Here is a 24,357-nt window from a genome sequence, read left to right as displayed (position 1 = left end):
TTGATCAGTACTATTATTACTAGTTAATTGGATAGCTATAAAGCAGCATCTAAAAAGCTGTTTTAATTCGCATTTCTCTAATCAAGTGATTTAGAGCAATTCCCCATGTGCCTACAAATAGCTTTGATTTCTCCATCTAAAAAGTGACTGTTTATATCCTTTGACCATTTATCAACTGGGGAATGGCTTGTATTCTTATAAATTTGATTCAGTCCTCTATATATTTGCCACTCACGTTTTTGTTCATGATTTTTATTTGCCTAAGAAATTAATAGTGGAAATGAGCCCAGTACTTTCATACTGATAAAGATAGGGAGACCCAGTATTAAAAAAAACAACAACAAACAAACAGCTATTGTATTAGGATCTTAGATTTAGAATTAGAATTAATCTAACTCTCATTTTAAGGATAAGACAATCAAAATCCTGAGAGGTTTAATTTGCCCAACTCAACACAGATAGGGTGTGCTAAATTGAATGTGGATCTATGATTCTTTTTGATACTTAAACAAAACTCATACCAATCAATTAACAAACATCTCTTAAGTATAACACAATTAGACCAACAGCCTTTCTGACTCAAGTTTTCCCTCCCTGGTTCATTGTCCCCAGAGCTCCAAAGAGCTTCTAAAGCATAGGTCTGACCATGTCACTCTTCTATTTAATAAACTCCTTGGTTAAGGATATATCTTCTTTGGGCTTCAGTGTACTCACTTATAAAATGAGCACTTTGGACTAAATGAACTGAGGTCTCTTCCAGTTCTAGATATGAGTCAATGATTCAGCCTACACTTTTCTAAATATTCATAAACCACTCAATAATATTCTAGTATTTGGCCAAAAATCAAAAACCACTTGACTGTTTTATAATTTATAGGCTTTACTTATTTAAAAAAATTGGGGTACATTTCTGACTCCTTTATTAATGATCTTTCTTTAAAACAAAACACTGTCATATCTTCTTTTCTACCTCACAATTTCTCCTAGGATTCTACCTCTTGTCAAAATCTATCACACATGGGGAAATGATTTTTTTTTTTTTAAGAAAATTTAAAAGGGAATAGGGAGGGAATCAGCAAACCAAAAGTACATCAGAAAAGTCTCATCATATATTCATTGTTCCATACTCAATGCAAAGGAGTATCTCTTTATTCAAGCCATGCTTAAAGTACTTTGTAATTTTGCCACATTTCTTCAGTTGTTTTGGTTTTTTCCAATTTAAACTATTGCTGTCGTTTCTATTGTGACCATTGTTTTGTTTACTAAAGCTCATTCTGAACATTAGGGCTTCTGACTTATCCTTGTCTCTTTGCTTCATCTTCACATTATTGAGTTCCCTGTGTAGCCATAAGATTCTCTTTTGACAGTTCCCTGTTTCTCCCTTACTGAAATTATTTCTGCGTTATATCTTCAGAATTTCATCTTAAAGAGATTCTTATACTTCATGGGCTGAGACAAATCTTATGCAAGTTTAAGTTACGGATTTCAGCCTCTCTTTTTTTTCTTAATGCCTTTGTCTCCCCACCCCTTTCTTATTATGAATTTTAATGATTATAAATTTTCACTTTTGATTCTGTTCTGATTGCAATTTTATGTCTTCAAACATGTTTACCATCAAAGTCACTGATTAAAATAATAGGAAGATAAAAAAGATACCTGTGGCACTCAAACAGTTAACTCCTTTGACAACTTTTACAAATCATTGTTCAAAATTCTTTGAGCTCAATTTTTAATCCAATTTATCTAAGTGGTATTACTATATTCTACCAAAAAAACAAAAAAACAAAAAAAAGACACACACACACACTTTGAATTATAAGAATAAGAACTATTTCCCAACTGAAATGAGCAGGCAATTTACAAAGGAAGAAATCCAGGCTATAAATCATATTAAAAATGTTCCAAATCACTAATAACTTGAGAAACTTAAAACTTAAAAAACTGCACCCCTCACTTAGAAGACTGACAAAGAAGAAAATGACAAATGCTTGAGGAATTTGGAGTAAACAACCAAACTTGTGTACTGCTGGTATTGCCATGAATTGGTACAGCCACTGTGAAAACCAATTTATAACTATGGTCTTTTGACCACTATACTATTACTATGTCTATCCTCTGCCCCCTCCCCCCCAAAAAAAAGGAGAAGAAAAAGATCTATGTGTACAAATATAATTATAAGATCTTTTCATGAAAGCCAAAATTGGAAACTGAAAGAGAACTAAAGTAATTCTCCTATTGGGGAACAGTTAAACAAATTGTGGAATATCATTTTAATGGAATATTATTGGGTCACAGAAACGATGAAATGAACCATTTGAGAGATAATTGGGAAGACCTCTATGACCTAATGCAGATGTAGAACAATTTATTCAGATAATAATGTCACAGAGAAAAACAACTTTGAAAGACTTTAGAACTCTAATCAATATAATTACAAACCAAAAGAATAAGCCCAATGATAAGTCTAAAAGAATACTCACCTCCTGATAAAATAGTAATAAACTTAAAATGTAAAGTGAGACAAAGATGTTTGAATATGACTAATATAGGAATTAGCTTTGCCAAACTACGCAACTATGGGCTTAATTTCTTTTTTGCTCAATTGAAAGCAAAGAGGTTAAAAAAGAGGGATCAATTAATTTAAAAACAATTATCAACTAAAAAATTATAATTAAGTAGTCAAAAAATTATTTAAAAAGAAAAAATGTTACAAAATTACAACATATAAGATTAGTCCCAAAGAAGACCTATGAGAATTTGATAAGAAACCTCACTATAACTACAAGCTTGCATTATTTTCTTACTCAGTGACTCCTTTTTGAAAAGTAGTCCTTTTGGGCGTACATGGAAACATTCACTTCTCTTTATTTTGACCTTCCATTGATTGCATTTCCTATGTATTCTAGTCCAGGATTTCTTAATGTCTATAAACCTATAACTCTCTGTGACTTGAAAAGAACTGTCAAAAAATCTCACTCATCTTTGCTATAGTGGAAATGAAAAGGACACGACACGATTACTGAAAATTACAGAATTGTCACAAAAATGCATTTTGGAGAAACTCAGAAGTCCTTAAGGCATTGCTTTAGAACAAGCTGAGCAAACGTTTCATCTGCCCTGCTTATCTATCTTTGACTTGGGTGAATGAATCAGCTGGGTGAGGCCAGGTTAGACAGGGGTGCTCTCACCCTGCGACCTCAGGTAGGAGCCCTAGACCTCATGTGCCCCATGTAGCCAAGCGGTACAAGCCTGGTGCTCTGAGCTCACAGCTTGCGGCCCCAGTCATGGGCACGCTGGGCTGCCCAGAACAGGGCTGTGACAGCTCAAGGGTTGTGCACGGGGGCCTCGAGGACAGCTCGGGCCTATTCCCTTTGGTCACATTTGTCTTTGGCGAATCCTCCAAAGAACTTCCAATGTCCAAACCGATGTTTGTTCATTCCCAATGTCTCACCTCTTTTTTCTATACCAGCATGCCCAGGCCCGTTTTCCAACTTCCAGAAATGACCAAATGCTGTATAAGCGTTACAGCTGTTTGACTGCAGGAGTGACCTCAGCCTCTGAAGAGTGGTCAGGTGACAAGAGAGACTCCGACTACATGGAAAAGTGTCTGGGTGGGGAGCTCCACCAAGGAGGCCTCTTCAGTACCTGTCTGACTTCTCCACCTGTTCTTTATCCTAATTTTTCCATGAATAAGCTATACTTTAATAACGATACTTTGTGTTTTCATTTATGTCATCATGTTGTGATCGAATATTTTAAAAAACCCAAACTTACTGTTCCATTATTCACATTCATTAGAGGATTGCCTTTTCTTTCAGACTTACCCAATTCCACCACTAAAGATGAATTCTTTTTCTTTTTTCATTATGGTTTTGTAATTTTCAAACTTCTAAGTGCTTCTTCCTCTTTATCTTTTGTCATAATATGGAATTACTTAATCATACTTTTTAAACATCCTACCTTGTTCTTTAGAAAAGATATTCTTTTTTATTTCTCATAAATATAAATAGTTAAGGATATAAATAGATAACCTCTTTTCTTCTTCTTCCTATTCTTATCTATTTATCTTCTTCAATTCCTCCTTGAATATGCAAAGATAAGCAAAATCATCACTTTCTTTTTGAAAAGTGATAACTAAATAGTTACCGTCAGTTTTTTGCTGCAATACAGTTATTAAGTGATTTATGGCTTCATCCACGTGGAGTCCATGCAGGTCCAAAACATTCTGTGGCAGGAGGGAAGCGTTGACTTTCTCAAATATCTCTACGGCAGCAAGATGATTGGCTTCTCTCATCTTCTCCTCATGGAGACTGCCCTTTAATTACAAATATAGCACCAGCTGAGACAAATGGCTTTTTTCTGTTTAGCAATACATAACAGAAAAAATCAACAGGACCCACAAGAAAAACAGAAGCAAGACAAACGAACCTAAAATTAAAAACACTACTAAATATCTTTAATGAGCTAATAAAACTCACTTAAATGATTAACGGTTGTTTTTGTTTTATTGCTGTATGTTTACTAAATTAGGAAAGCAAAACAGCATGAGACCATATAGATACAATCCAAACCCATACTTCTGCCCCCATGAAACAAAATATTTCTGACCCGAGAATTAGACATTAGGCCTTTCCTTTATAAAAGTAGAAATACAAAAGCCACTGGTGAAATCTCAAGGAATATGGCTGACATTCTTCCTAAAACTTCTTGTGCTTGTTTGTTGCCTGCAAACCTCTATCATCATAATCAAAAAGCCATAATATCAATGGCTAAAATGAATAGGGGGCTCTGGCTGCAACAAGGAATGTTTTTTTTCAGAAGAGATGATAATGTTCATAGGTTAAAGATTAGTAGTATCTGCCTCAAATTTTAGCATTTAATATTCTCTGATACTATACTGTTTGATGAACAGAACAATAAAAACTATTTAGGAAATGTTGTCAAGAACTATTAAGAAAACAAGAAAGCAGTTTTCTAGAAATTATATTATTACATCTTACACCATATACCACAATTAGTTCAAAATGAATATGTAATTTGAATAGCAATGAATAGCAAAAGTTCTTATCACTGTAAAGAACCAAATAAGGCAATTTTCATAACTGTGGTCAGGGAAGGAATTCTTAAACTAAAAATGGTTTGAAGCAATCACCAAAGTCAAAATAGTCTTCCTGGCCCGACGTTCCAAAAGCTCTCTATGCACTATGCTCTGCCTCTGATGGATTTGATATACATATATATAAAACAACAAATAATATTAAGACCAAAATCATTCCCTAATGTTCAAAGGATCTGAATAAACAATGACCAAAAGAACTACAAACTCAACAACCATGTAAAGTACTATTCCAAATCAGAAATAAGAGAAATTCAATCAAACAATTCTGAGGCTTTACTTTATATCCAACAACTAGGCAAAGAAGACAAAAGATGATCAATGGTGGAGAACCTGTGGAGAGATAAGCACAACAATGCCCTGCTAGTGAAGCTATGGACTGATCAATCATTGTGGAAATCAATTTGGAATTAAGTTAAGAAAGTGACCAAAATGTCCATATCTGTTGGCAAATTTGGGGTGCTGTGTTACTGATAGGCACCATCACTGATAAGAAGGACCTATAAAAGAAATAACTAATAACTAAACAACTTTCTGTGATTTCATGTGATACATGAATTTAATGGGTTATTGTTTTGCCATAAAATAACCAATTTAAAGAAGAGATAAGACTTATGGGAAAACAAAATAAAGTAGGTAGATACAGAAAAAAATATATACAATGAAAACATGAAAAAGTCACAAAAAGCTTGGCCTAAGAGAAGAATTATGGCATACCTCTTTTCATTATAAAGGTAGATGGCTAGGCTTTGGATTACTACAAAATTAAATTTGGTTTATTATTTATTGTTTTGCTGAACCTTTCCTTGCCCACCTTCTTATTCAGGATGGCTCTTTGAGAAAACAAAGAGGAAAGATAGTCTGGGTAATGTAGCAGATATAAAAAACAAAATTCAAAGAAGAAAAAAAGAAACTTTTTTTAACTCGAGACACTAAAACAATCAAATAATTTTGTGGCTGCCATAACCTCTCCTCTCCAACCAAATTATATATCAAAAGCTTATTACATTGGGGATTAGATAAGACACTTTCTGCTCCTAGAAAATGAGGTAAGGACTTTGTGGCAGCTTTTTAATACCACATATATTATTAAGAATGCCATAAAATAGGGGCAGCTAGGTGGTGTAGCAGATAGAGCACCAAACCTAAAGTCAGGAGGACCTGAGTTCAAATCTGACCTCAGACACTTAACACGTCCTAGCTGTGTGACCCTAAGCAAGCCACATGATCCAAACTGCCTCAGCCAAAAATAAATAAAATTTTAAAAAAGAATTCAATAAAATATCACATAAATGATAATATCCAACTTTAAATAAATATTTATTAATGTTAATCTGTTTTCAGAATAAACAATAATAGATCCAGGTCTAAAACTACAAGGCATTCAAAACAAAACAAAAAAAAAATCTCAAACCATTTTAAAGGAGAGGAAATATGAGGCATCAATAAGATGACACTTTTGTTTATAGGCAGCTAGGTGGCACAGTGCATATAGCACAGGACCTGGAGTCAAGAGGGCCTCAGTTCAAATCTAGCCTCAGTCACTTACTAGCTGTGTGATCCTGGACAAATCACTTAACCTTTGCCCGAGTTCCCTTTTCTGTAAAATGAGCTGGAGAATGAAATAGCAAACCACTCTATTAAAAAGTCCATATGAGGTCATGAAAAGTCGGACATGACTGAAACAACTGAACTTCCTCAATTTATTTAGAGTCTTCTGATCAAACACAAAGGAAAGTCCACTCTCCCGTGCCCAACAGGGTCCCTCCCTGTGGCTTACTCCTGTCCTGGACAGCTCAGACTGTTAACGACCCAGAGCCTCCACCGCCCTTCTTTCACGATCTCCTCACTGCTCTGGTCTCCGCCTGCTCCACCACACGAAGGCCCTTCACACAAGAAGCACTCAGCCTTCGGAGTCTCCTCTTCTCTGGGGTGACCATGCTCTGCTCCTTCAGCCCCTAACCGCCTTCCTTTAAACACGGGCATCCAGAAAGGACAGCAGAGGCCTCACAAGAGAAGAGATCAGTGGGTCCCCCAGAGAGTATCAGCGCTGCTAGAGGCGACATCACATTAAGAGAGTGCTGGATTAAAGAATCAGGAAGGTTTGAACTCAATTCCAGCTTGAGACACTATGTGATGCTGGACAGGTCACTTATTTTGTCTCAGTTTCCTCTTCTATAAAATGGGAGTAACAAAAGCATTTACCTCCTAAGAGCATGAAGATCAGAAGAAATACTTGTAAAGCCCTTAGTATACCTCACAGTCCTATACAAAAGTATGCCTTTATCATGAGAATGAGCTTGAAGTCTTCTAAAACCTGGCCACCCCGTCACACACTGATGAAAATGACTTTCTGCTCATTTTGTGTTTGTCCCCAGTGAATTTAATATTAATAGGTCCAACTTAATGCTCTTGTCTGCCAAGATCTTTTTTCAATCCTGATTCTGTCACTGTTTCTGTTATCCTTTCCAGCAGACCTTATCTGCAAATCTGAAGTCTGCAAATCTGAAGAACACAGCAGTCATCCCTTTATCAAGTTACTGATAAATAACCCAATTACTCAAGGCATGAAGAAATGTTCAACAGTCCAGGAGCGTGTCAGATCCCTGGGATACTCTACAGGAGGTCTCCCATCACACTGGCACTGGACCAGAATCCGCGCCCCCTACCCACCCCCTGCCTCCATCTCCACCACAATACGAACGAGAAAATTAATCTACAACTCAGGTAAACCACACACACTTTACTCTTTTCTCTCATTTACTAGTTCAGTGATCCTGTCCAAAAAAGGTGAATGAAGCTCACTTTGGGATGGCCGGCTGGTTCTTGCACAATCACTGCTTCCTTTTCTAGATATCTACCAACCTGCTCTTGGATGATCCATTCTAGGATAGTCCCAGAATTGAAGGCTCACGGACCTAGTGTAGTTTTCCTACATCTGTTCTCTTCCCTCTTTTAAAAAAACTGGGACAACAAATGCCTTTCTTTAATCCTATAGGACCTGTCCTGTTTTCCCCAATATGTGTCTTTAATCTGGGACAAAATGTTTTTTTCTTTCTCCATGTCAGTGACCTTCAAAATACTTTATGCCATGTTTCCCTGCACTCATTCCTGAATTAGTTCACTTGTTCAATCTACAATACTCCCCCACCTCATCATCTTTTAGCTATCCTATTTATTCTGAAAAAGTATTCATGCAGAGCCATGAATTTCTTCCCAAGAAGTCTCAGGGATACCCTTCCACATCAGATTACTTTTTTGTCCACTGAAGCCTCATTTTTATTTGCTTTAGGAAATGTCCTACCTAACAATCAACAGAATAAGAGGTTTTCCACCCCTTCCACACTTTCTTCTCCATAAGGGAGACCATCCTATATCCGGAACACAAATTCATATTAGGGAGAAATACAAAAAGTCACAGCAAAATTTCTCTGAATCTCCATAATGGTTGAAATTTTGAGCTTTCTTAAAAAGAAAAAGGATTAAAGGATTTTTAAAATCAGAATTATCACTTCTTGTTGGAATCTTTACAAACTGTTAAGCCATTGGAATTGATAGAGACAATAATTATCTAATTTAGCATGGTTCAATATGATTGATTTGATCTTAGAAGGAGATATTTTGGGCCAGAACTTAAAACAAGGTATTAAGTACAACTAATGGAAACAATGCTTGTGTTCACACCTTTAGAGAGCTCATAAATATCTAAGTACTCAGTGGAGTTCACACGTTTGGGAGATTTCAGGCTTAGTATGAGATATCCGAATTCACACCTCCCTTGGGGCCAGAGAGCACTCTGGGAGATAACCCAGAATCCCTCTCCCTCCAGAAGGCAGAGTTAACATTTGGGAGATCAGATATATACCGGAAGCTCTTAGAGCTTGAGAAAGTTTCTTGAGAGAGTTACTTGGGAGCATTCCCAGGAGTCAGAGAGGAGCACTCTGCAAGAAAGCCTACAAGCCCTATCTTCGAGGCAAGAGAGATTGTATTGTATCTTCTACCTTGGTGCTGGCAGGAGTCAGAAGGACAAACCTTTGGATTTGGAGACATTCGGGCGGAGGCTCTTGGAACCAAGCAGAGAGATAGGCCTCTGAGCTAACCGAGCTATATTGAAGGACACAATAAAAGATCTGAACTCTTTTATCACCTGGCTGTGTTTTGGAAAAGAAACACCCACAACTTATTCTAAATAAGATATCATCTCTACACAACAACTCCTCAGCTACACAACCAGATCCCCTTAAGCCTAGCATAATAAATCCCACCAATTCATCTGACCCATAAATCCATGCTATCAATTAATTTGTAACTATTCCACTTAACCAACTGGTTAAACACTTAACTAGCTGGTCTAGTGAACTACTTCTCATTATCTTTCTTTTCAGGTTCTACTCCTTTTTTATGTCCTCTCCAATTGGCCCTTATACTGGCTTTCTTTCAACCCAGAAGTAGAATTTGAACCAGTACTTCAGCCTAGTAATTGTTCTCCTTTAAATGTTCCTCAATTTCTCCAAAATTCTCCTTCCCACAAATTTAAGCTTTGACCCACCTTCACTAGCATGAATCTCTCCAAATCCCCTATACAAATTGCTTCTTCTCCATTTTTGGAGGAGCCCTTCTCTCTTTTCCCTCTTCATGATCCATCCACTATCTCATCTCAAAGAAACCAGAAGCAATTGATACAAAAATTTTTTTTGCTTAAAAGATATTTAGAAAATAGCAACAGTAAAAAAACAAAAAAAAAAAAAAAAAAAGAAAACACCCATTAACACCCATTTTACCTGCTGCGCATAAAAGGTGGCAACATTTTTTTTCCCCATGCGATAAGCTTCTTTTGCCTTGCTATAGCACTCCAGTCTCTTTTGCTGGTGAAGAACCGCCTCTGCTCGGTAGTCATCATACTTGGGGTACTCAAAATCCTGGAAGGATGGATCATTCGGTATATCTTCTGTCTCTTTGGATTTCTTTGTCTAAAAAAAAATATATAACAATCTAAGCAGTTTGACTCTGCACAGCTTCTAGTTAAAAATTAAGTGTGTCTTCAACAACAATACTATATGAAGATCAATTCTGATGGAAGTGGCTATCTTTCAACAATGAGAGGCTCCAAATCTGTTCCAATTAATCAGTAACGAACAGAACCAGCTACAACCCAGCCAAGAACACTGGGAAATGAGTGTTGTCCATAACATAGCATTTACACACTCTGTTATTATTTGCTTGCATTTTTGTTTTTCTTCCCAGGTTATTTTTACCTTCTTTCTAAATCCAATTTTTCTTGTGCAGCAACGTAACTGTAGAAATATGTATACATATATTGTATTTAACATATACTTTAACATGTTTGGGACTACCTGTCATCTAGGAGAAGGGGTGGAGGGAAAGGAGGGGAAAAGTTGGAAGAGAAGTTTTTGCAAGGGTCAAATATTGTATTTAACATATACTTTAACATGTTTGGGACTACCTGTCATCTAGGAGAAGGGGTGGAGGGAAAGGAGGGGAAAAGTTGGAAGAGAAGTTTTTGCAAGGGTCAATGTTGAAAAATTACCCATGCATATGTTTTATCAAGAAAAAGTTATTAAAAAAAAACCTAAATGTGTCTTGGCTTTTTTCACATTTCTGCTCAGAAAAAGATACATTAATTTTTAAGTCAGATTGTTTCCAGTTCCTGGATTGTACACAGAAAATTAGAAAATGAAGGTCACTAATAGATCTTTTGTCCAGTTTGGGGGATATATCTTAACACATTAAAGATATGTTCTTTACTAAGTTCTAAAAAAAAATTATCAGTTCTAAATACAAGATCCATAAATCAAATAAAGGTTTAATTATTAGGCTCATTATCATCACAAGGGCAAGAAAAATAGTTTTTTTCTTTATTAAAGCTTTTTATTTTTCACAACATACGCGTGGACAATTCTTCACCATTAACCCTTGCAAAACCTTGTGTTCCAATTTTCACCCCCTTCTCCCCTGCCCTCCTCTAGATGACAGGTAATCCAATACATGTTAAACATAGAAGGATATGTTAAATCCAATATATGCATACATATTTATACAATTATCATGCCACACAAGAAAAATCAAATCAAACCAGTTAAAAAAAAAAAAAAAAAAAAAAGAGGCAAAATAAGATGCAAGCAAACAACAAGAGTGAGAATGCTATGTTGTGATCCACTCTCAGTTCCCTCAGTCCTCTCTTTGGGTGTGGCTGGCTCTCTTCATCACTGAATAATTAGAACTGGTTTGGATCATTTCAATGTTGAAGAGAACCACGCCCATCAGAACTGATCATCATATAATCTTGTTGTCATGTATAATGATCTCCTGGTTCTGCTCATTTCACTTAGCATCAGTTCCTGTAAGTCTCCAGGGCCTCTCTGAAATCATCCTTCTGGTCATTTTTTAAAGAACAATATTCCATGGCATTCATATACCATAATTTATTCAGCCATTCTCCAATTGATGGGTATCCATTCAGTTTCCAGAAGAAAATAGTTTTTAGAAAGATTTTTTTAAAATAAGGATTAGAAAGAACCATTGACAAAAAGTAAATCTGCATCTATACTAAAATATTTATAGCAGTACTTCTGGTGATAAGCCAAGAACTAGAATCAAAGTAGATGCAAACTGATTGGGAAATGGTTAAATTATGGTACATAAGTATAAAAGAATATTACTTTTAAGCTATAAGAAAAGAAATATTAGTAAAGAGAAGCATGAAAAACTTAAGATGAAATAATGCAGAATAAAAGCAAAACCAAAAAAACACAATGACTACAACAATGTAAACAGAATACCACCCAAAAATACCAAAAGTGGATGTTGTAGATTTACAAAAAGACTGTTCCTCACTCAACTGCAGAGACAAAAAAGTCTACAGAGTGAAACATTCTATGCATTTTTAGATTTTTTTTCTAAAATGATGATTTGAATTTGCTGATTTTTCTTCTTCTAAAAATTATGATTTCCTATATGGGATGACATTAGAGAAGAAAAGGAGGAAAACTTAGACAATGTGAAAACAAACATAGTAATAAAAAATGTTTTAAATTACATGTGGTCATGGTAACTCTCAACTCTAGAACTTTAGGACCTGGAATTCCTTTTCTTTTTCCTGATGTTTCTTCTAAAGTTTGCTGCAAGGTATGGAGTTGGTGATGACAGCTCATCCTGCATCTCTGGTACCAAACACAAGGGGCCAAATTCAACACTTTGTGTTGGTCACCCCCCTGCCTAAAGTGTACCCTACCAATCCACTTGTCAATTGTGAAGACAAGATTAATTGCAAATTTACTTTAGATTAAAACGAAGTAACTCACAAAATCTGTCTTTTGGGCATAAGGACCTCTAACCTTCAATAAATATGTTTCTATGTCTGTCTCTGCATTCAAACAATGTTTTCCTCTGGAAAACTCACACTAAAATCAGGCCAGACAACTACAATGGGGCAGGCCTTGGTTTCAGTGCTGGTTTGCATTTGTCAGATTCCCCACAGACAACATCACAGATTCATTACAATAGCAAAGAAAGAAGTTAATGACTTTGACATCAGCTCTAAGGCAGACCATACTATACCTTTTTTTCCTTAGACTTCGGCGTATTATAAGAAGAGGCAGCTTCATTTTGATGAATAAATTCTTGAGCTACAACAGTTTTTACAGGATCTGCTTCAAGGACACAATTCAGAAATTGCACTGTCTGTTCTAAACAGTAGCTGTGGAGTTAAAATGTAAATATTGTTAATGAAGGGAAAATACAACTTAAAATAAGCATTACAATAAATCATCATCCTATAAAACACAAGCAGAACCAGAATAACATAAACACTAAATATAATTATAAACACACGTATATAAATAAATACAGAGCCAAAGTTTCAGAAGATGATACAAAAGAATCTTATCTTTTATTGCTCTTTTCTATTCTTTGTTTAAAATATTCCACTGAGCTACCATCCCAACCCATTTAGCACTGGCAGTTTGGTTCTAAAAGTAACCCTGAGGACAGCTATCCCTACTAACCCTGGAGCTAAAGAATCCATCCTAGTGGATGCTTTCCCTAAAGAATTAGCCAATAGGCTCAGCTCTTTAGCAAAAGCATTTAACAAGATAAAATAATTGTTAGAAAGCATTTTTCATAAACTATGGGTTTTATTCTTTTACTTATGTGGGGGTTGACACAAACTTAAATTACAACAGTACTAAGGCATATCTGTAAGGGAAAATATGGCCATGGCAACTATCACCTCCACAGCTGTTGGACCTGCAAGTATTAAGATGTCTCAAAAAATTTGTTTCAAGGTGTGGTGTTGGTGACAATGAATCTTTCTGCAGCTCAACCAAGCCGAGTAAATGCTTGCCAAATGCCACATTTTTTTATTGGTCATCCCTATGCCTAAACTGTACTCCCAACATTTCCACTCCACTCTTCCTTAATGGCTCTACTAGGTGCCATTTTCCTCGAGAAGTGTTTCCTGACCATCCAGCTAGAGGAGTTCTCTCCTTTCTCAAATTTTCCTATAGCACTGTGTAATTATACCCTATACCATGGGCAGGAACATCCAGCTCATGGGTCATATAAATCCCACAAAATCATTTGATCTGGACCTGCCAACAACTACCTCCCACCTCTCTCTCAAGCTAATAATTTTGCCTAGCCCACAAATGATGTTATAAATATCCAAATGGCCCTTGGCAGGAAAGTTTTCCCACCCCTGCACTACACTGTAAATGTTTCCCCCACAGCAGGGCATGAGCAGAGACTATGCCATAATTCACTATTGTTATCTCGGACACCTAGTAGTACCTTGGAAATAACAAGACATTTAACACAACTACTGATCTAAATTTATCACTACAAATAATAAAATCTTTAATAAGGTAATCTTTAACAGGGTGAAATCATATTTTCAGAAACAGTGCTGTTATCAAATCAATGATTATTCTTTGGGTAATTATATGCCTAATATTTTTTCATTAACATACACATAATGTAAACTCATCTAATTTTTTCTTAAGGCATTATAGGATTTCTTCGAGAACTGGCTATACTATCCCTTACACTAAAATGTAGATTTAAATTTCCATTTTAATTAAATAAAAAATTTAAGGCATGTATCTTTCACATATAGTTACATCAGGAGTTGTAGAAAATAATTTTAGTTCTTACTTGTTGTCCTTAAAAATGTCCATCAGAAAATTTTGGTTAATGGTTGGGAACATCTTCAAGAGTTGCTTCTCCTTCAGTTTTGCAGCACAATTTTTTTCAAACACAAATGGTACCTGTTTCTAAACCAAAAACACAAAATTAGCCTTACTGCTAATTGCTCTGATCTAAGAGAATAGTATTTTGAAGCAGAGGTTGTCATAAAGTAATGTAATTTTTTTGCTGCTGATTAATGGCCATAATTACTAATATGAAAATGCAATTATTCATATGCAATCTTTATCATTCTCCTAAATGAGTAGGATATACAAATAAGCAAATTCGGGTTTAGTAACTATGAGGGGTTTTTTTCTCTTTTTTTAGCAAGGGAGTAATGCTAGACCTATGATAGCAATACTGTGGAGAATTCCTAATGAGGAAACATTCCATTCCTGCCACCTCTTATTTTTTAGATACTATTTTTAATATCTATTTTTACCAAACTGAATTTATTTTCAAAGCAACAATATAAAAATTATGCTACTACATTTGGATCATCCTAGGAAGCCATCAAGACTCCTTCACTTTACAGATCAACTTTCTTAATCTTGTTAATCAACAGCACACAGGAATGTCCCTCATTTCATTTTGTGTACTAACAAATTAAACAGCATCAGCAAAAAAAAAAGTGCCTTGTGACTATACAGTGCCCCAAATAGATGCTTCCTAATTAGTGATTCTAAAGGCAGAAAGAACCTGAAGATTTGTTGACATGGCTTACTACATGGATTCATTTTGCTTATTTGATACAAAAGTCTTGTTTTTTTTTTTCCTCTTTCTGTTTTTACCTTTTACATTTTAGAGGAGGAGAGTTTGGAAAAAACTCTCCATACCAAAAAGATATGGCTAACATTAACATTTTTAAAATGTACAGAAGAGAACAATTTCCAAGTAAGCACAGACCAGCAAAACAAGTTTGAAAATAACATGTAGGAAAATTATACACACACACCTAATACATATACATTAAAAAAACAACAACAACAGCAACAACTAATATGAAATGCAAAATCGTGGTATGGAATTGGGTTTCTCTGGTTTTTTATTTTTCATACTAAAAAAGATAACCTTCTTTCCACTCTGACAAATGAGCTATATAAGCTACATACATACATATATATATAAAAACCCCCATCAACTTTCCACATGTTATACATTTAAGGTTAACACAAATTATAATGCTGTTTTTAAATTAATCTCATGGTAAAATAACATCAGTTGTTGGAACAATATGACATTCCTTCCTAATGAATTTAACCTTCCTAATGAATTCCTAATGACCTTCCTAATGAATTTAAAATTCATTATGTCATTAAATTATCAATATTATGGCTCTCTTTACACAATTCTGTTCATGTTAAAGTAACATTTTTTTCTTTATCACACAGAAAGTGTTTCTCTGGAAGAGCAAGCATAGACCACACGGGGGGCAAACTGTGCTAAATATATCTAGGAAAAAATCAACGGGACTGAAGATTTTTAATTGGATGGGACACCTCAGTAACCAAACTATCTTTCAATTAAGAAACTGAGGCACAAGTAAGCTAACTGATTCAGTAATCCTTGATCTCCAAAGAGCCTGCTTTTTTTTTTTTTTTTAACTAAAGCAGATGTTCCTCAATTCCTGAAACTAAGGAACAACCTACTCAATGAATGAGGTAAACGTTTTTCAGGAAAACAACTCTATGCAAATATAAAGTTGCAAATAAACCAGCTTTCTAATTCAGATGACAGAGATACCAGAAGAAAATCAGTAGAAAAACACCACATACAAATTGCCCTCCCTACAGTTCCTCATTCTAGTCTCTGGTTTTGATTTTCTTCATATATCCTCCTGAAGTGTGTTTTGGCTCCCAATGCTTAGCTCCATGCCATGTACACAGTGGTCATTTAACAAAAATACGTTGAATTTGAAAGAAAGAAGCTTATATCTAGGGGAAGGGATGAAGAAAAATATTGAACACAAAGCTTTGTTGATCATACAACAGCTAATTTTTTTTTAAATTTCAGATTCTGAAAAAGAAAACCATGAGCTAGAATTTGTGTGTTCTTTTCAAATTACACTAGTGCTAACAAAAATGAAAACATTAAAATAATGTTTTATTTAATTTAATCTCAGAAGTGAAGAGATTTAAATATTTATTAAAATTCATTTTAAGGATTCAATTCTTAGGTTGACTCTCTCTAAATATCTATCCATGTTTCTTTAGAAACATGAATCAAATACAACTCAAACAACTGTAATATTAGATTTCTTTTAACCCCATACAAGGATTAAAAAAAATGGGGATCTGAAATGTTGTCATAAAAGTTATATTCAAGGGGAATGTCAAAAACCCAGCTTTGCTAATAGACAACAAAGAAAAAATACTTAGTTATTCTCTTTATTATTTATTATAGGGATCACAAACTGTAAGACCAAATAATTGCTAATAATTATGATAAAAATCTTTTGTCCCACAGTCACATGCCTACTTGGAATCTGAGATAATAGCTTAAATCATTTCTCATTCATACCATATCATGTTTTTCCTGTAAGGCGATCTCTTCTGACATTATTTCTCGGAGTGAAACTTTTTTAGTCTGAGTATTCCAATGATCCATGAAGAGCGGCATTTCAGATGTATTTTGACACTTTAGCAGTTTTTTGCCTGTTCTTTGAGATGATTTTTGTTCGGGAGTATCAGGATTTGAATGTCCAACAATAGAAGTATCTTCAAAAGCAACAAAATAGTTTGATTTTTCTCAAAATTTAAGCATAATTCAGAGAAAGTCAGAAAGAACAGTTGACAAAGAAAATGCAATTTTAGCTTAATTTTCTAGAATACGCTCTCTAAACATAAGAATATATCCATAAAAACATATCTACTTTGGAAGGGAATGCAAGATTGGTATCTATGACAAGTGCTGACCCTTAGTACATATAAAGTTATAATTAACATTTCTACTAAAGGTATCCAGGTCCAACTTTAACACCCTATTTGAAGAAATATAAAAGGGATGAATATGATTATTCCTTGAAAATTCACTGTAACAGAATACTATTCCCTATCCCTGCAGTAAAAGCCCACCTCTCCCCTTTCTTGGATGCTTCCCTTGAGAAGAGACTGCTACCTTCCTTTGAACTTTCATAAAACTTTAGACCACTTCACATTCTACTTTCTGTTATATTTACTTGTGTTCCTTCTTAGTCTCTTCTACTGGAATGTGAACAGACAGCTCTTATCTCAATTCAATTTAAAACAAACATTTATTTAGGCCATACCATGTACAAACACTGTCTTGGTCAATGACCCAAAAAAAAAAAAAAAAAAAAAAAAAAAAAAAAAAGAGTTCCCCCCCAACAAGAAGCTTACTTTTGGAGGGGAGAAGGATGGAGAGATTCAATATTATACACAGACACGTAAATATGATAGAATCTGATGAGGAAGCAACACATTTTAACAGGGGAGTTTTTAAAAAGAAGCCATAAGAGGGGACACTTAAGCTAAGCTTGAAAGGCAGTTGGGAGCAAAAGTGAAGCAAAAGCACATTCTAGATCAAAGGGGAGAGCAGCTACAAGGCTCCCAAGAGGGAGAAGGAGGAAGAGCCAGAAAAAAGATTTCTTGGAACTAAATAAGGCTTGAGGATTATGAGGTTACCTCATTGATAGGAGCTCTACACTGCTTTTGTAGTTCTTCTCAGTGAGCACATTAAATGAAACATCTGTATCCATGACACCTTTCAATTAAAGACTTGTATTATTTATGACAAGATATTGTTTTTTTTTAATCTTGACATCTTTTCTGCCAAGAGGTAAATCTATTTACTATCAAGGTAAAACTAGAATTTTAATAACACAATGTTTAAGCATCTTCTCTAGTTTTATGAAAATGGAATCTCCACCATCATTCAAGATAGTTTAACATTCTTTTTAAAAATATTTTATTTGATGTTTAATGTTTTTGAAAAATCCCTAATTAGTAATTATGAAAATGAAATACTGCTTAAAATATTATTTTTCAATTTCTTTTAATTCATAAAAGAATTGCAATGTTTTACCTCTAGTATGCAGAGCACGTGATATTTCATCTTGTCTTTGTCGCTCCTAAAGAAAATTTGCAGATGAAAGAACATGAAAATAATGAAAATAAACATGGGATTTTCCTCACATAATCTCTAATATTAGACTCTGGATAAAACAAAGCTTTATTCATTTAAGAAGCAACCTCACAAAAAGAGCAAAAAAGACTTTTAAAAATCTATATAAATAACTATATAAATAATAAATGATTTTAAAAATAAAAATAATTCTAAAGATACTTTCCATTTCCATGGCTATTCTGGCAAATTTTTAAGTATTATATTTTTAAATTTAATAAACTGTCTTTGTGAATTTCAATGCTAAAAATAACAAACTGCTCCTTTTTTTTCCCTAAGGAAATAAAATGACAAAATGTGTAGCTAAAGGTATCAACTAGTCAATACATTTTTATAAGAGAAAAAACATCCCTAAAAGACTTGGCAGCAAAATGTTAATTCATCTCTGAAAAATCAGTAGGCTAGATCTCGGTGTTCTTTCATGCTTAATCTACAATGTGTCATTTTATAAAAATGAATGGAAACTAAAGAGTCAAAACGGATAGAAAATTAACTGTCCATAAGAAATAAGCCTACCAACCATAATAGAGTCTTTCCATTTCTCATGAATCACCTTAGCCAGATTCAGATCTATATGAACCACACAATCCTCAACTGTTAGAGACCCTTTTGGAGGAAAAAAAAGAAAAAAAGAAAACACTAATTATTTTCCCCTTAAAAACCATGTCAAACTCATAATGAGTCAATGACTACTACCTGTGAATCATAAGCTTGGTGTAGACTTTAAGCCTACTTAAGATATTATTAACAGACTGTCAACTTATGCTAAAAGATTTCCTATATTTTTTGTTAACATTTATACAACTGCCCTTATTTCCTATTTATTGCCTAGCACTTTTTTAATCTTAAATTTTTATTCTAAGTAAATGTTTTCCATTTCACCTTTTGCTGTTGGCCTATGACACAGAGCAGCCTTAAAAACTAAAAGGATAAGTAATTCAAGCATCAAAAACAAAGTTCTACCTCAGAGTAAACTAAACGACAGAGAATTATCTATTATAGGTAGCTGACACAAATCACACAAATATATTATGATTCTATGTAGGTTATTCCTTCTGCCAATGAGGTTTGGCATCATTTCTTGAGTGTGTTAAGAGAACTGAGTAGGCCACAGGTTAAATTGTCAGAAGAAACCCAAGAGCTCTTGGTTCTGTGGTCAGCTCTTTATCCACTAGCATATAACGTCTCTCCACTTATTTCAAAGTTCTAGCAAATTATTATTTTTTAAATTCTCCACAATATAAAAGCAATTAAAAAGTATCAAGTTAAGGTACACTAGAATTAACCTTTCCATTTTTCAAACCAGAATAAATATTTTCAAAATTTAACAATATGGCCAAAAGACAATCTAATAACTATCTCTTAAGGACACATATGCCTGTATATTTCTTACCTGAATCAATGCCAACAGGCCCAAATAATTCACTGAGCTGGAAGGCCAATTCAGGAGGTAATGCCAACTCCAGACAGTCTATATTCATGGGTTTAGGTTTTGTTGGGGTGGAATTCAAAATCTCAGCTTTGTCACCTTCACAGTGAAGCACTTTACTTTCCTCATTAATTCCTCCTCCCAAATTGGCTGGTGATTTGGCACATACAATTTTTTCCATTTCTGGCTTATCATCATCAATACATCCCTCTGTAAGCGCCTGAAATTTCTTATCATTTTTTATAAGATTTTCATTTTTCTTTCCTTCAAAATATTCAATAATGCCAGTTTCTTCATTTAAAGTATCAGACGTAGTTTTGAAAATATCAGGCAAAACCTGTAAAGAACATGAACCAAACTCTGTGGCTAAAGATGCCCCATCTATTTCATTCATATTTTTAAAGTTTATATCATTTAAGTTATTTTTTGAAATATCTAAAACTGATCGTTCAATGTTATCTGAATCAGAAAGTTTTGTCTGCTTGCTGCTAGAAGGCAATTCATGGGTATGTCTTACTCCTCTGACAATACTAGATAAAATACTTGTTACTAATTCTGATTTCTCAGTATTTATATCTTTTATGTCTGCTCTTCCAGGGATTTTACTGTCTTCATCATGGCTAAGCTGTTTATCAACGTGATCCATGCCAGTTCCAAGGCCATTTTTTGGTGTACTGGAACTGGAAGTCCCTCCATGGCTGATAATCTCCTTCAAATATGCACTTACATCAAATTGCTCGATTTGCGTATCATCATCCGATTCTGGTAAACTTTCTTCCTCATTCTCTTCACATAACTTTGCTTCAGAATCCAACAAAAGGCTCGTTGCCCAAATAATGTCCTTGTTGCACCGTTCATATAAATCTTTCAGTGCTTCAGATGAAAAAGAACCAAAAATTTTACAAAGAGTATTTAGATTTTCAGACTCGTCAGCATTCGTAAGTTCACTTTCTTCCACGTATGTACTTTTATCATACATTACCCTATATGGAATTATTTCTTGAATATCTGATTTGATATTAGTATTAAAATCTTTTGGCTTAAATCCATCTAATTTTCCTGTTAATACTCTGATTGAATCAGAAACACTAATTTTCTTTTTTTCTATTTTCCACAAAAGAGCAAAATCTTTCGGCTCAGTTTGGGACCATTTGTTTACATCAAGAAAAGATAAATCTTCAGTCCTCCCTTCTGGAAATTCAGGTGCAACTTTTGTTTCCACCCCTTGGAAGGCAGTGGCCTCCCCACAGGTAAAAGTAAGAGACAAGGGAGGCCCGCAATTATCCTCATTGGTAAGTTCACAGGATAAAATGTCAGGTTTTTCCTGAGTCGAGTTCCTCTGGTCTTCATGGTCTGCCAAGACCTCATAAAAGGCATCTGCTATTTTAAAAGCTGTCTCGCTCAGACTCTGACTCCTTTCAGACTCATGAGCAGCTTCATTGGGACAGGTCTTGGGAAGTCCTGCTCTCGCTTCTTTCTGAGCTAAAGAATCTGAGGAAGGCCACTCAGCCTCATCCAGTGCTTCTGGCACCTCTCTATCGCCCTCTGTAGACGCCTCATGTTCAGCGCAGTTGTGTAAAGGCTCTAGAACCTCGTTACCCTGGGCAGTCTTCCCCCGCTGGCCACTTTCCTCTGAGAGTCCTTGCTGCTGGGCAGAAGACCTGGCCACGTGCCCATCGCTGCCCGGTTCCAAGCAGGATTCAAGTGTGGGGCACTCTCGGTTACATTGTACAGAGGAGGGTTTTTCAGTTTTTTTGCTCCTCTTGATCCTCTGACCCATTGTTTTCTCAACTGGCCAGTCACCAAAAAAATTGAGTAATTCAAGCTTTGGGGACTTTTCTGAAATCAAACTGTTTTGTGTCATGAACTGTGTTTCATTTATTATTTCTGGGTCAGCAGCTATTTCACTACATCCATAATTTTCACTTTGGACCTTGATTTTCTTTGAAAGTCGATTGGCGTCTTGGTTTCCTTCACTAAAAGTAGTATTTATCATAATATTATCTCCAGACCTGGAAGTATCTATTTTAATACTTCGCCCTTCAGGAGATAGATCTACATCTTCTTCCTCTGCATCATTTTCATCTAATACTTCTTTATTTTCAGAATTCGCTAATTCATGCTCTCCAGATTCCTGAATGGCAGTTTTCTGAAAATAAGGTTCGATGGCACTTACTTCTTGTTTTCCTTTTTCTAAATCTACTATAGGAAAACACTTCATATTTTCTTGAAATGAAGAAATATTGGTCCCCAATTTAAGTTTTTCTTCACTTATTTCAAGATGCTTCAAAGATAAGGAAAGATCACTTTCTTTCAAACAAGTATAATCATCTGAGTCTTTCAGGCTGAAAAACAATAAATGTAAGTATTATACACTCTAAGAAGGAATTTCTCATTCAGTTAGATCAAATAAATATTTAGTAATAGCTACTTTGCACAAGGTATAATGCTAAGTAAAACAAATATAAAGAATGTAGAAAGAAGAGAGAAATAATCCTTGTCTGAGAGGTACACAAATATATTCTACGCCAAGAGACAAAACAGACAAAAATGACTAAAAGAGAGAAAGCATTAACAAGTGAGGGGAAGGCTGCATGAATGATGTGTAACTGGAGCTTTATCCTACAAAAATTGTGACAAAACAAAATATGACTGTGTAAGAGTGTATTCCAGACATAGTGGACAGCTTTTTCAAATTTACAGAAATAAATTAAATGTTTGATTAAGAAGTCTAAATAGTCTACAACACTATAGACAGTGGGAAAAAATAGTTAAGATTCAGACTGTCAAAGGTTTTAAATGTTGGCTGAGGAGTTGGTATTCCACAAAGGGCTTAAGGAGGCTCGGATAATTTTTTTTTCAAATGATATTTACAATATATCACATTTTTGTCATTATTTAAAGAACACAAGATGACATCATCCACACTTGATCTGAAAAAAACTAGTTGATTTGAGAGTTCTTAAAGTTTTACAAAATCAAGTATCTCCCATGCAAACTTAAAATTATACCATTTGAAAAGATGCAAGTCTAAAAGATGAATACTATGCAACTATTTGATGATTATTAATTATAAACAAAGTATAAAACAGTGAGATATAGCCTTGCTAAACCTATTTGCCACCATGATGAAAGATGATCAGCACATAATTTAAATGGAAAGTAGATTCTTTATATATGAAATCTCCAGATGCACATCCAGGTGACATTATGCCGACTTCATCAAGCCTGAGAATACCTTAAACAAGACCCACAGTCACTGAAAAGAGTTCAGACTTAATATCCACAAAGGAACAAGCAAATGGATGAACTATGGCAACCATACTGACAATGATAGTCATTTAGATAGCCAGTCCATAGATTTGTTAAACTGGTAGGGATATCTTAAATGGATAATGATGCAGCTAAGTAGTACAGTCAACAGAAAGCAAGAACTAGAGTAAGAAAATCCTATATTCTCAACCTGACAAACACTTACTATCTGTATGACCCTGTGGAAGTCACTTAACCATGATTTGCTTCAGTTTCATTATCTTTAAAATAATGGGGTTGGATTTGATGGCTCTTAGGGCACTTTTCAGCTCCAAATTTATGAAAACTATCGTTTCATATGCCTCAATGACTTATCTGAGAATTGGACAGTTAGATAGTGCAATGAAAAGAACAAAAGAACTGGAATCACAAAAACCCAAGTTAAGTCCACATTTTTAACTCCATTTACTGGCTATTTAAGTAATTGGGCAAGTTACTTAACTTCTGCCTCCCTCAGTCTGCTCATCTGTAAAATGAGCATAATAGCACCTACCTCCCAGGATTGCAAAGATCAAATGAGATATTTTTAAGGCATTCTATAAACTTTAAAGTTATCTATCTATCCTAGATATAAACAAATATATATATAATTACAAATACTAACTCTTCAAATGGTTCTTGGTGTTAGAGGACATTATTAATTTTTTATAAATTTTAGATTTCAGAAATATTTGATGAAAAGTTTTTCCAGTCAAGTTTCCCTTATTCTTGCTGCATTACTTTTGCTTGTGCAAGAAACTGAATTGCATTTAACAAAAACTGACTTTTCTAAGATCATTTCTTGTAAAGGGCAGGATAATTGATTCAAACAAGGTGTTAACTCAGTGGAATTTATAAGATAATGGTTACCTAGCATGTGAGTTCTCTATTTCAATATGATTGCCCTAGTGATATAATAATTGTTCATATTTGGTATACTGTAATGATGTAATTGTAATAGAGCATAGAAAATGGGACAAATTCAGCCAGACACAGACTCGGAGAAGACAGAAGACTGGAGGCTGGAGCTCAAATTCCCAGATTCAGAGAGACATTCCATCTTCATCAGCCTTGTGGTGGCTGTCCTGTCCTCCTGCTTCCCCCACTGAGAACAAGACCCATCTGAAGGGCCTCCAGAAAGCCAGCCAAGCTCCAGGCAAGGAGACAGACTGTG

At 34.9% G+C, this 24,357-nt stretch overlaps 1 protein-coding gene across 4 annotated transcripts in view; it reads right to left on the bottom strand.

Moving 5' to 3' along the window:
- The window catches only part of N4BP2 (NEDD4 binding protein 2), a 66,863-nt gene that overhangs the window by 4,045 nt on the left and 38,461 nt on the right, over nucleotides 1-24,357 (bottom strand). For 2 of the 4 annotated variants that reach the window (XM_031943299.1, XM_031943300.1), the window contains 8 exons: nucleotides 19,857-22,237; nucleotides 18,984-19,069; nucleotides 18,365-18,410; nucleotides 16,841-17,037; nucleotides 14,288-14,406; nucleotides 12,695-12,833; nucleotides 9,898-10,086; nucleotides 4,147-4,315 (listed from right to left, as the gene is read on the bottom strand). In XM_031943299.1, coding sequence (XP_031799159.1) covers nucleotides 4,147-4,315; nucleotides 9,898-10,086; nucleotides 12,695-12,833; nucleotides 14,288-14,406; nucleotides 16,841-17,037; nucleotides 18,365-18,410; nucleotides 18,984-19,069; nucleotides 19,857-22,237 — 3,326 coding nt within the window. Of the gene's footprint in view, nucleotides 1-4,146; nucleotides 4,316-9,897; nucleotides 10,087-12,694; nucleotides 12,834-14,287; nucleotides 14,407-16,840; nucleotides 17,038-17,964; nucleotides 18,044-18,364; nucleotides 18,411-18,983; nucleotides 19,070-19,856; nucleotides 22,238-24,357 lie in introns of those variants that run through there. The other 2 variants (XM_031943301.1, XM_031943303.1) reach the window with 2 other exon arrangements.

The sequence above is a fragment of the Sarcophilus harrisii genome, chromosome 6 (assembly GCF_902635505.1).
Source record: "Sarcophilus harrisii chromosome 6, mSarHar1.11, whole genome shotgun sequence".
NCBI lineage: Eukaryota > Metazoa > Chordata > Mammalia > Dasyuromorphia > Dasyuridae > Sarcophilus > Sarcophilus harrisii.
The sequence above is the reverse complement of the archived record's forward strand: the minus strand, read 5'-3'. Positions and strand labels throughout refer to the sequence as shown.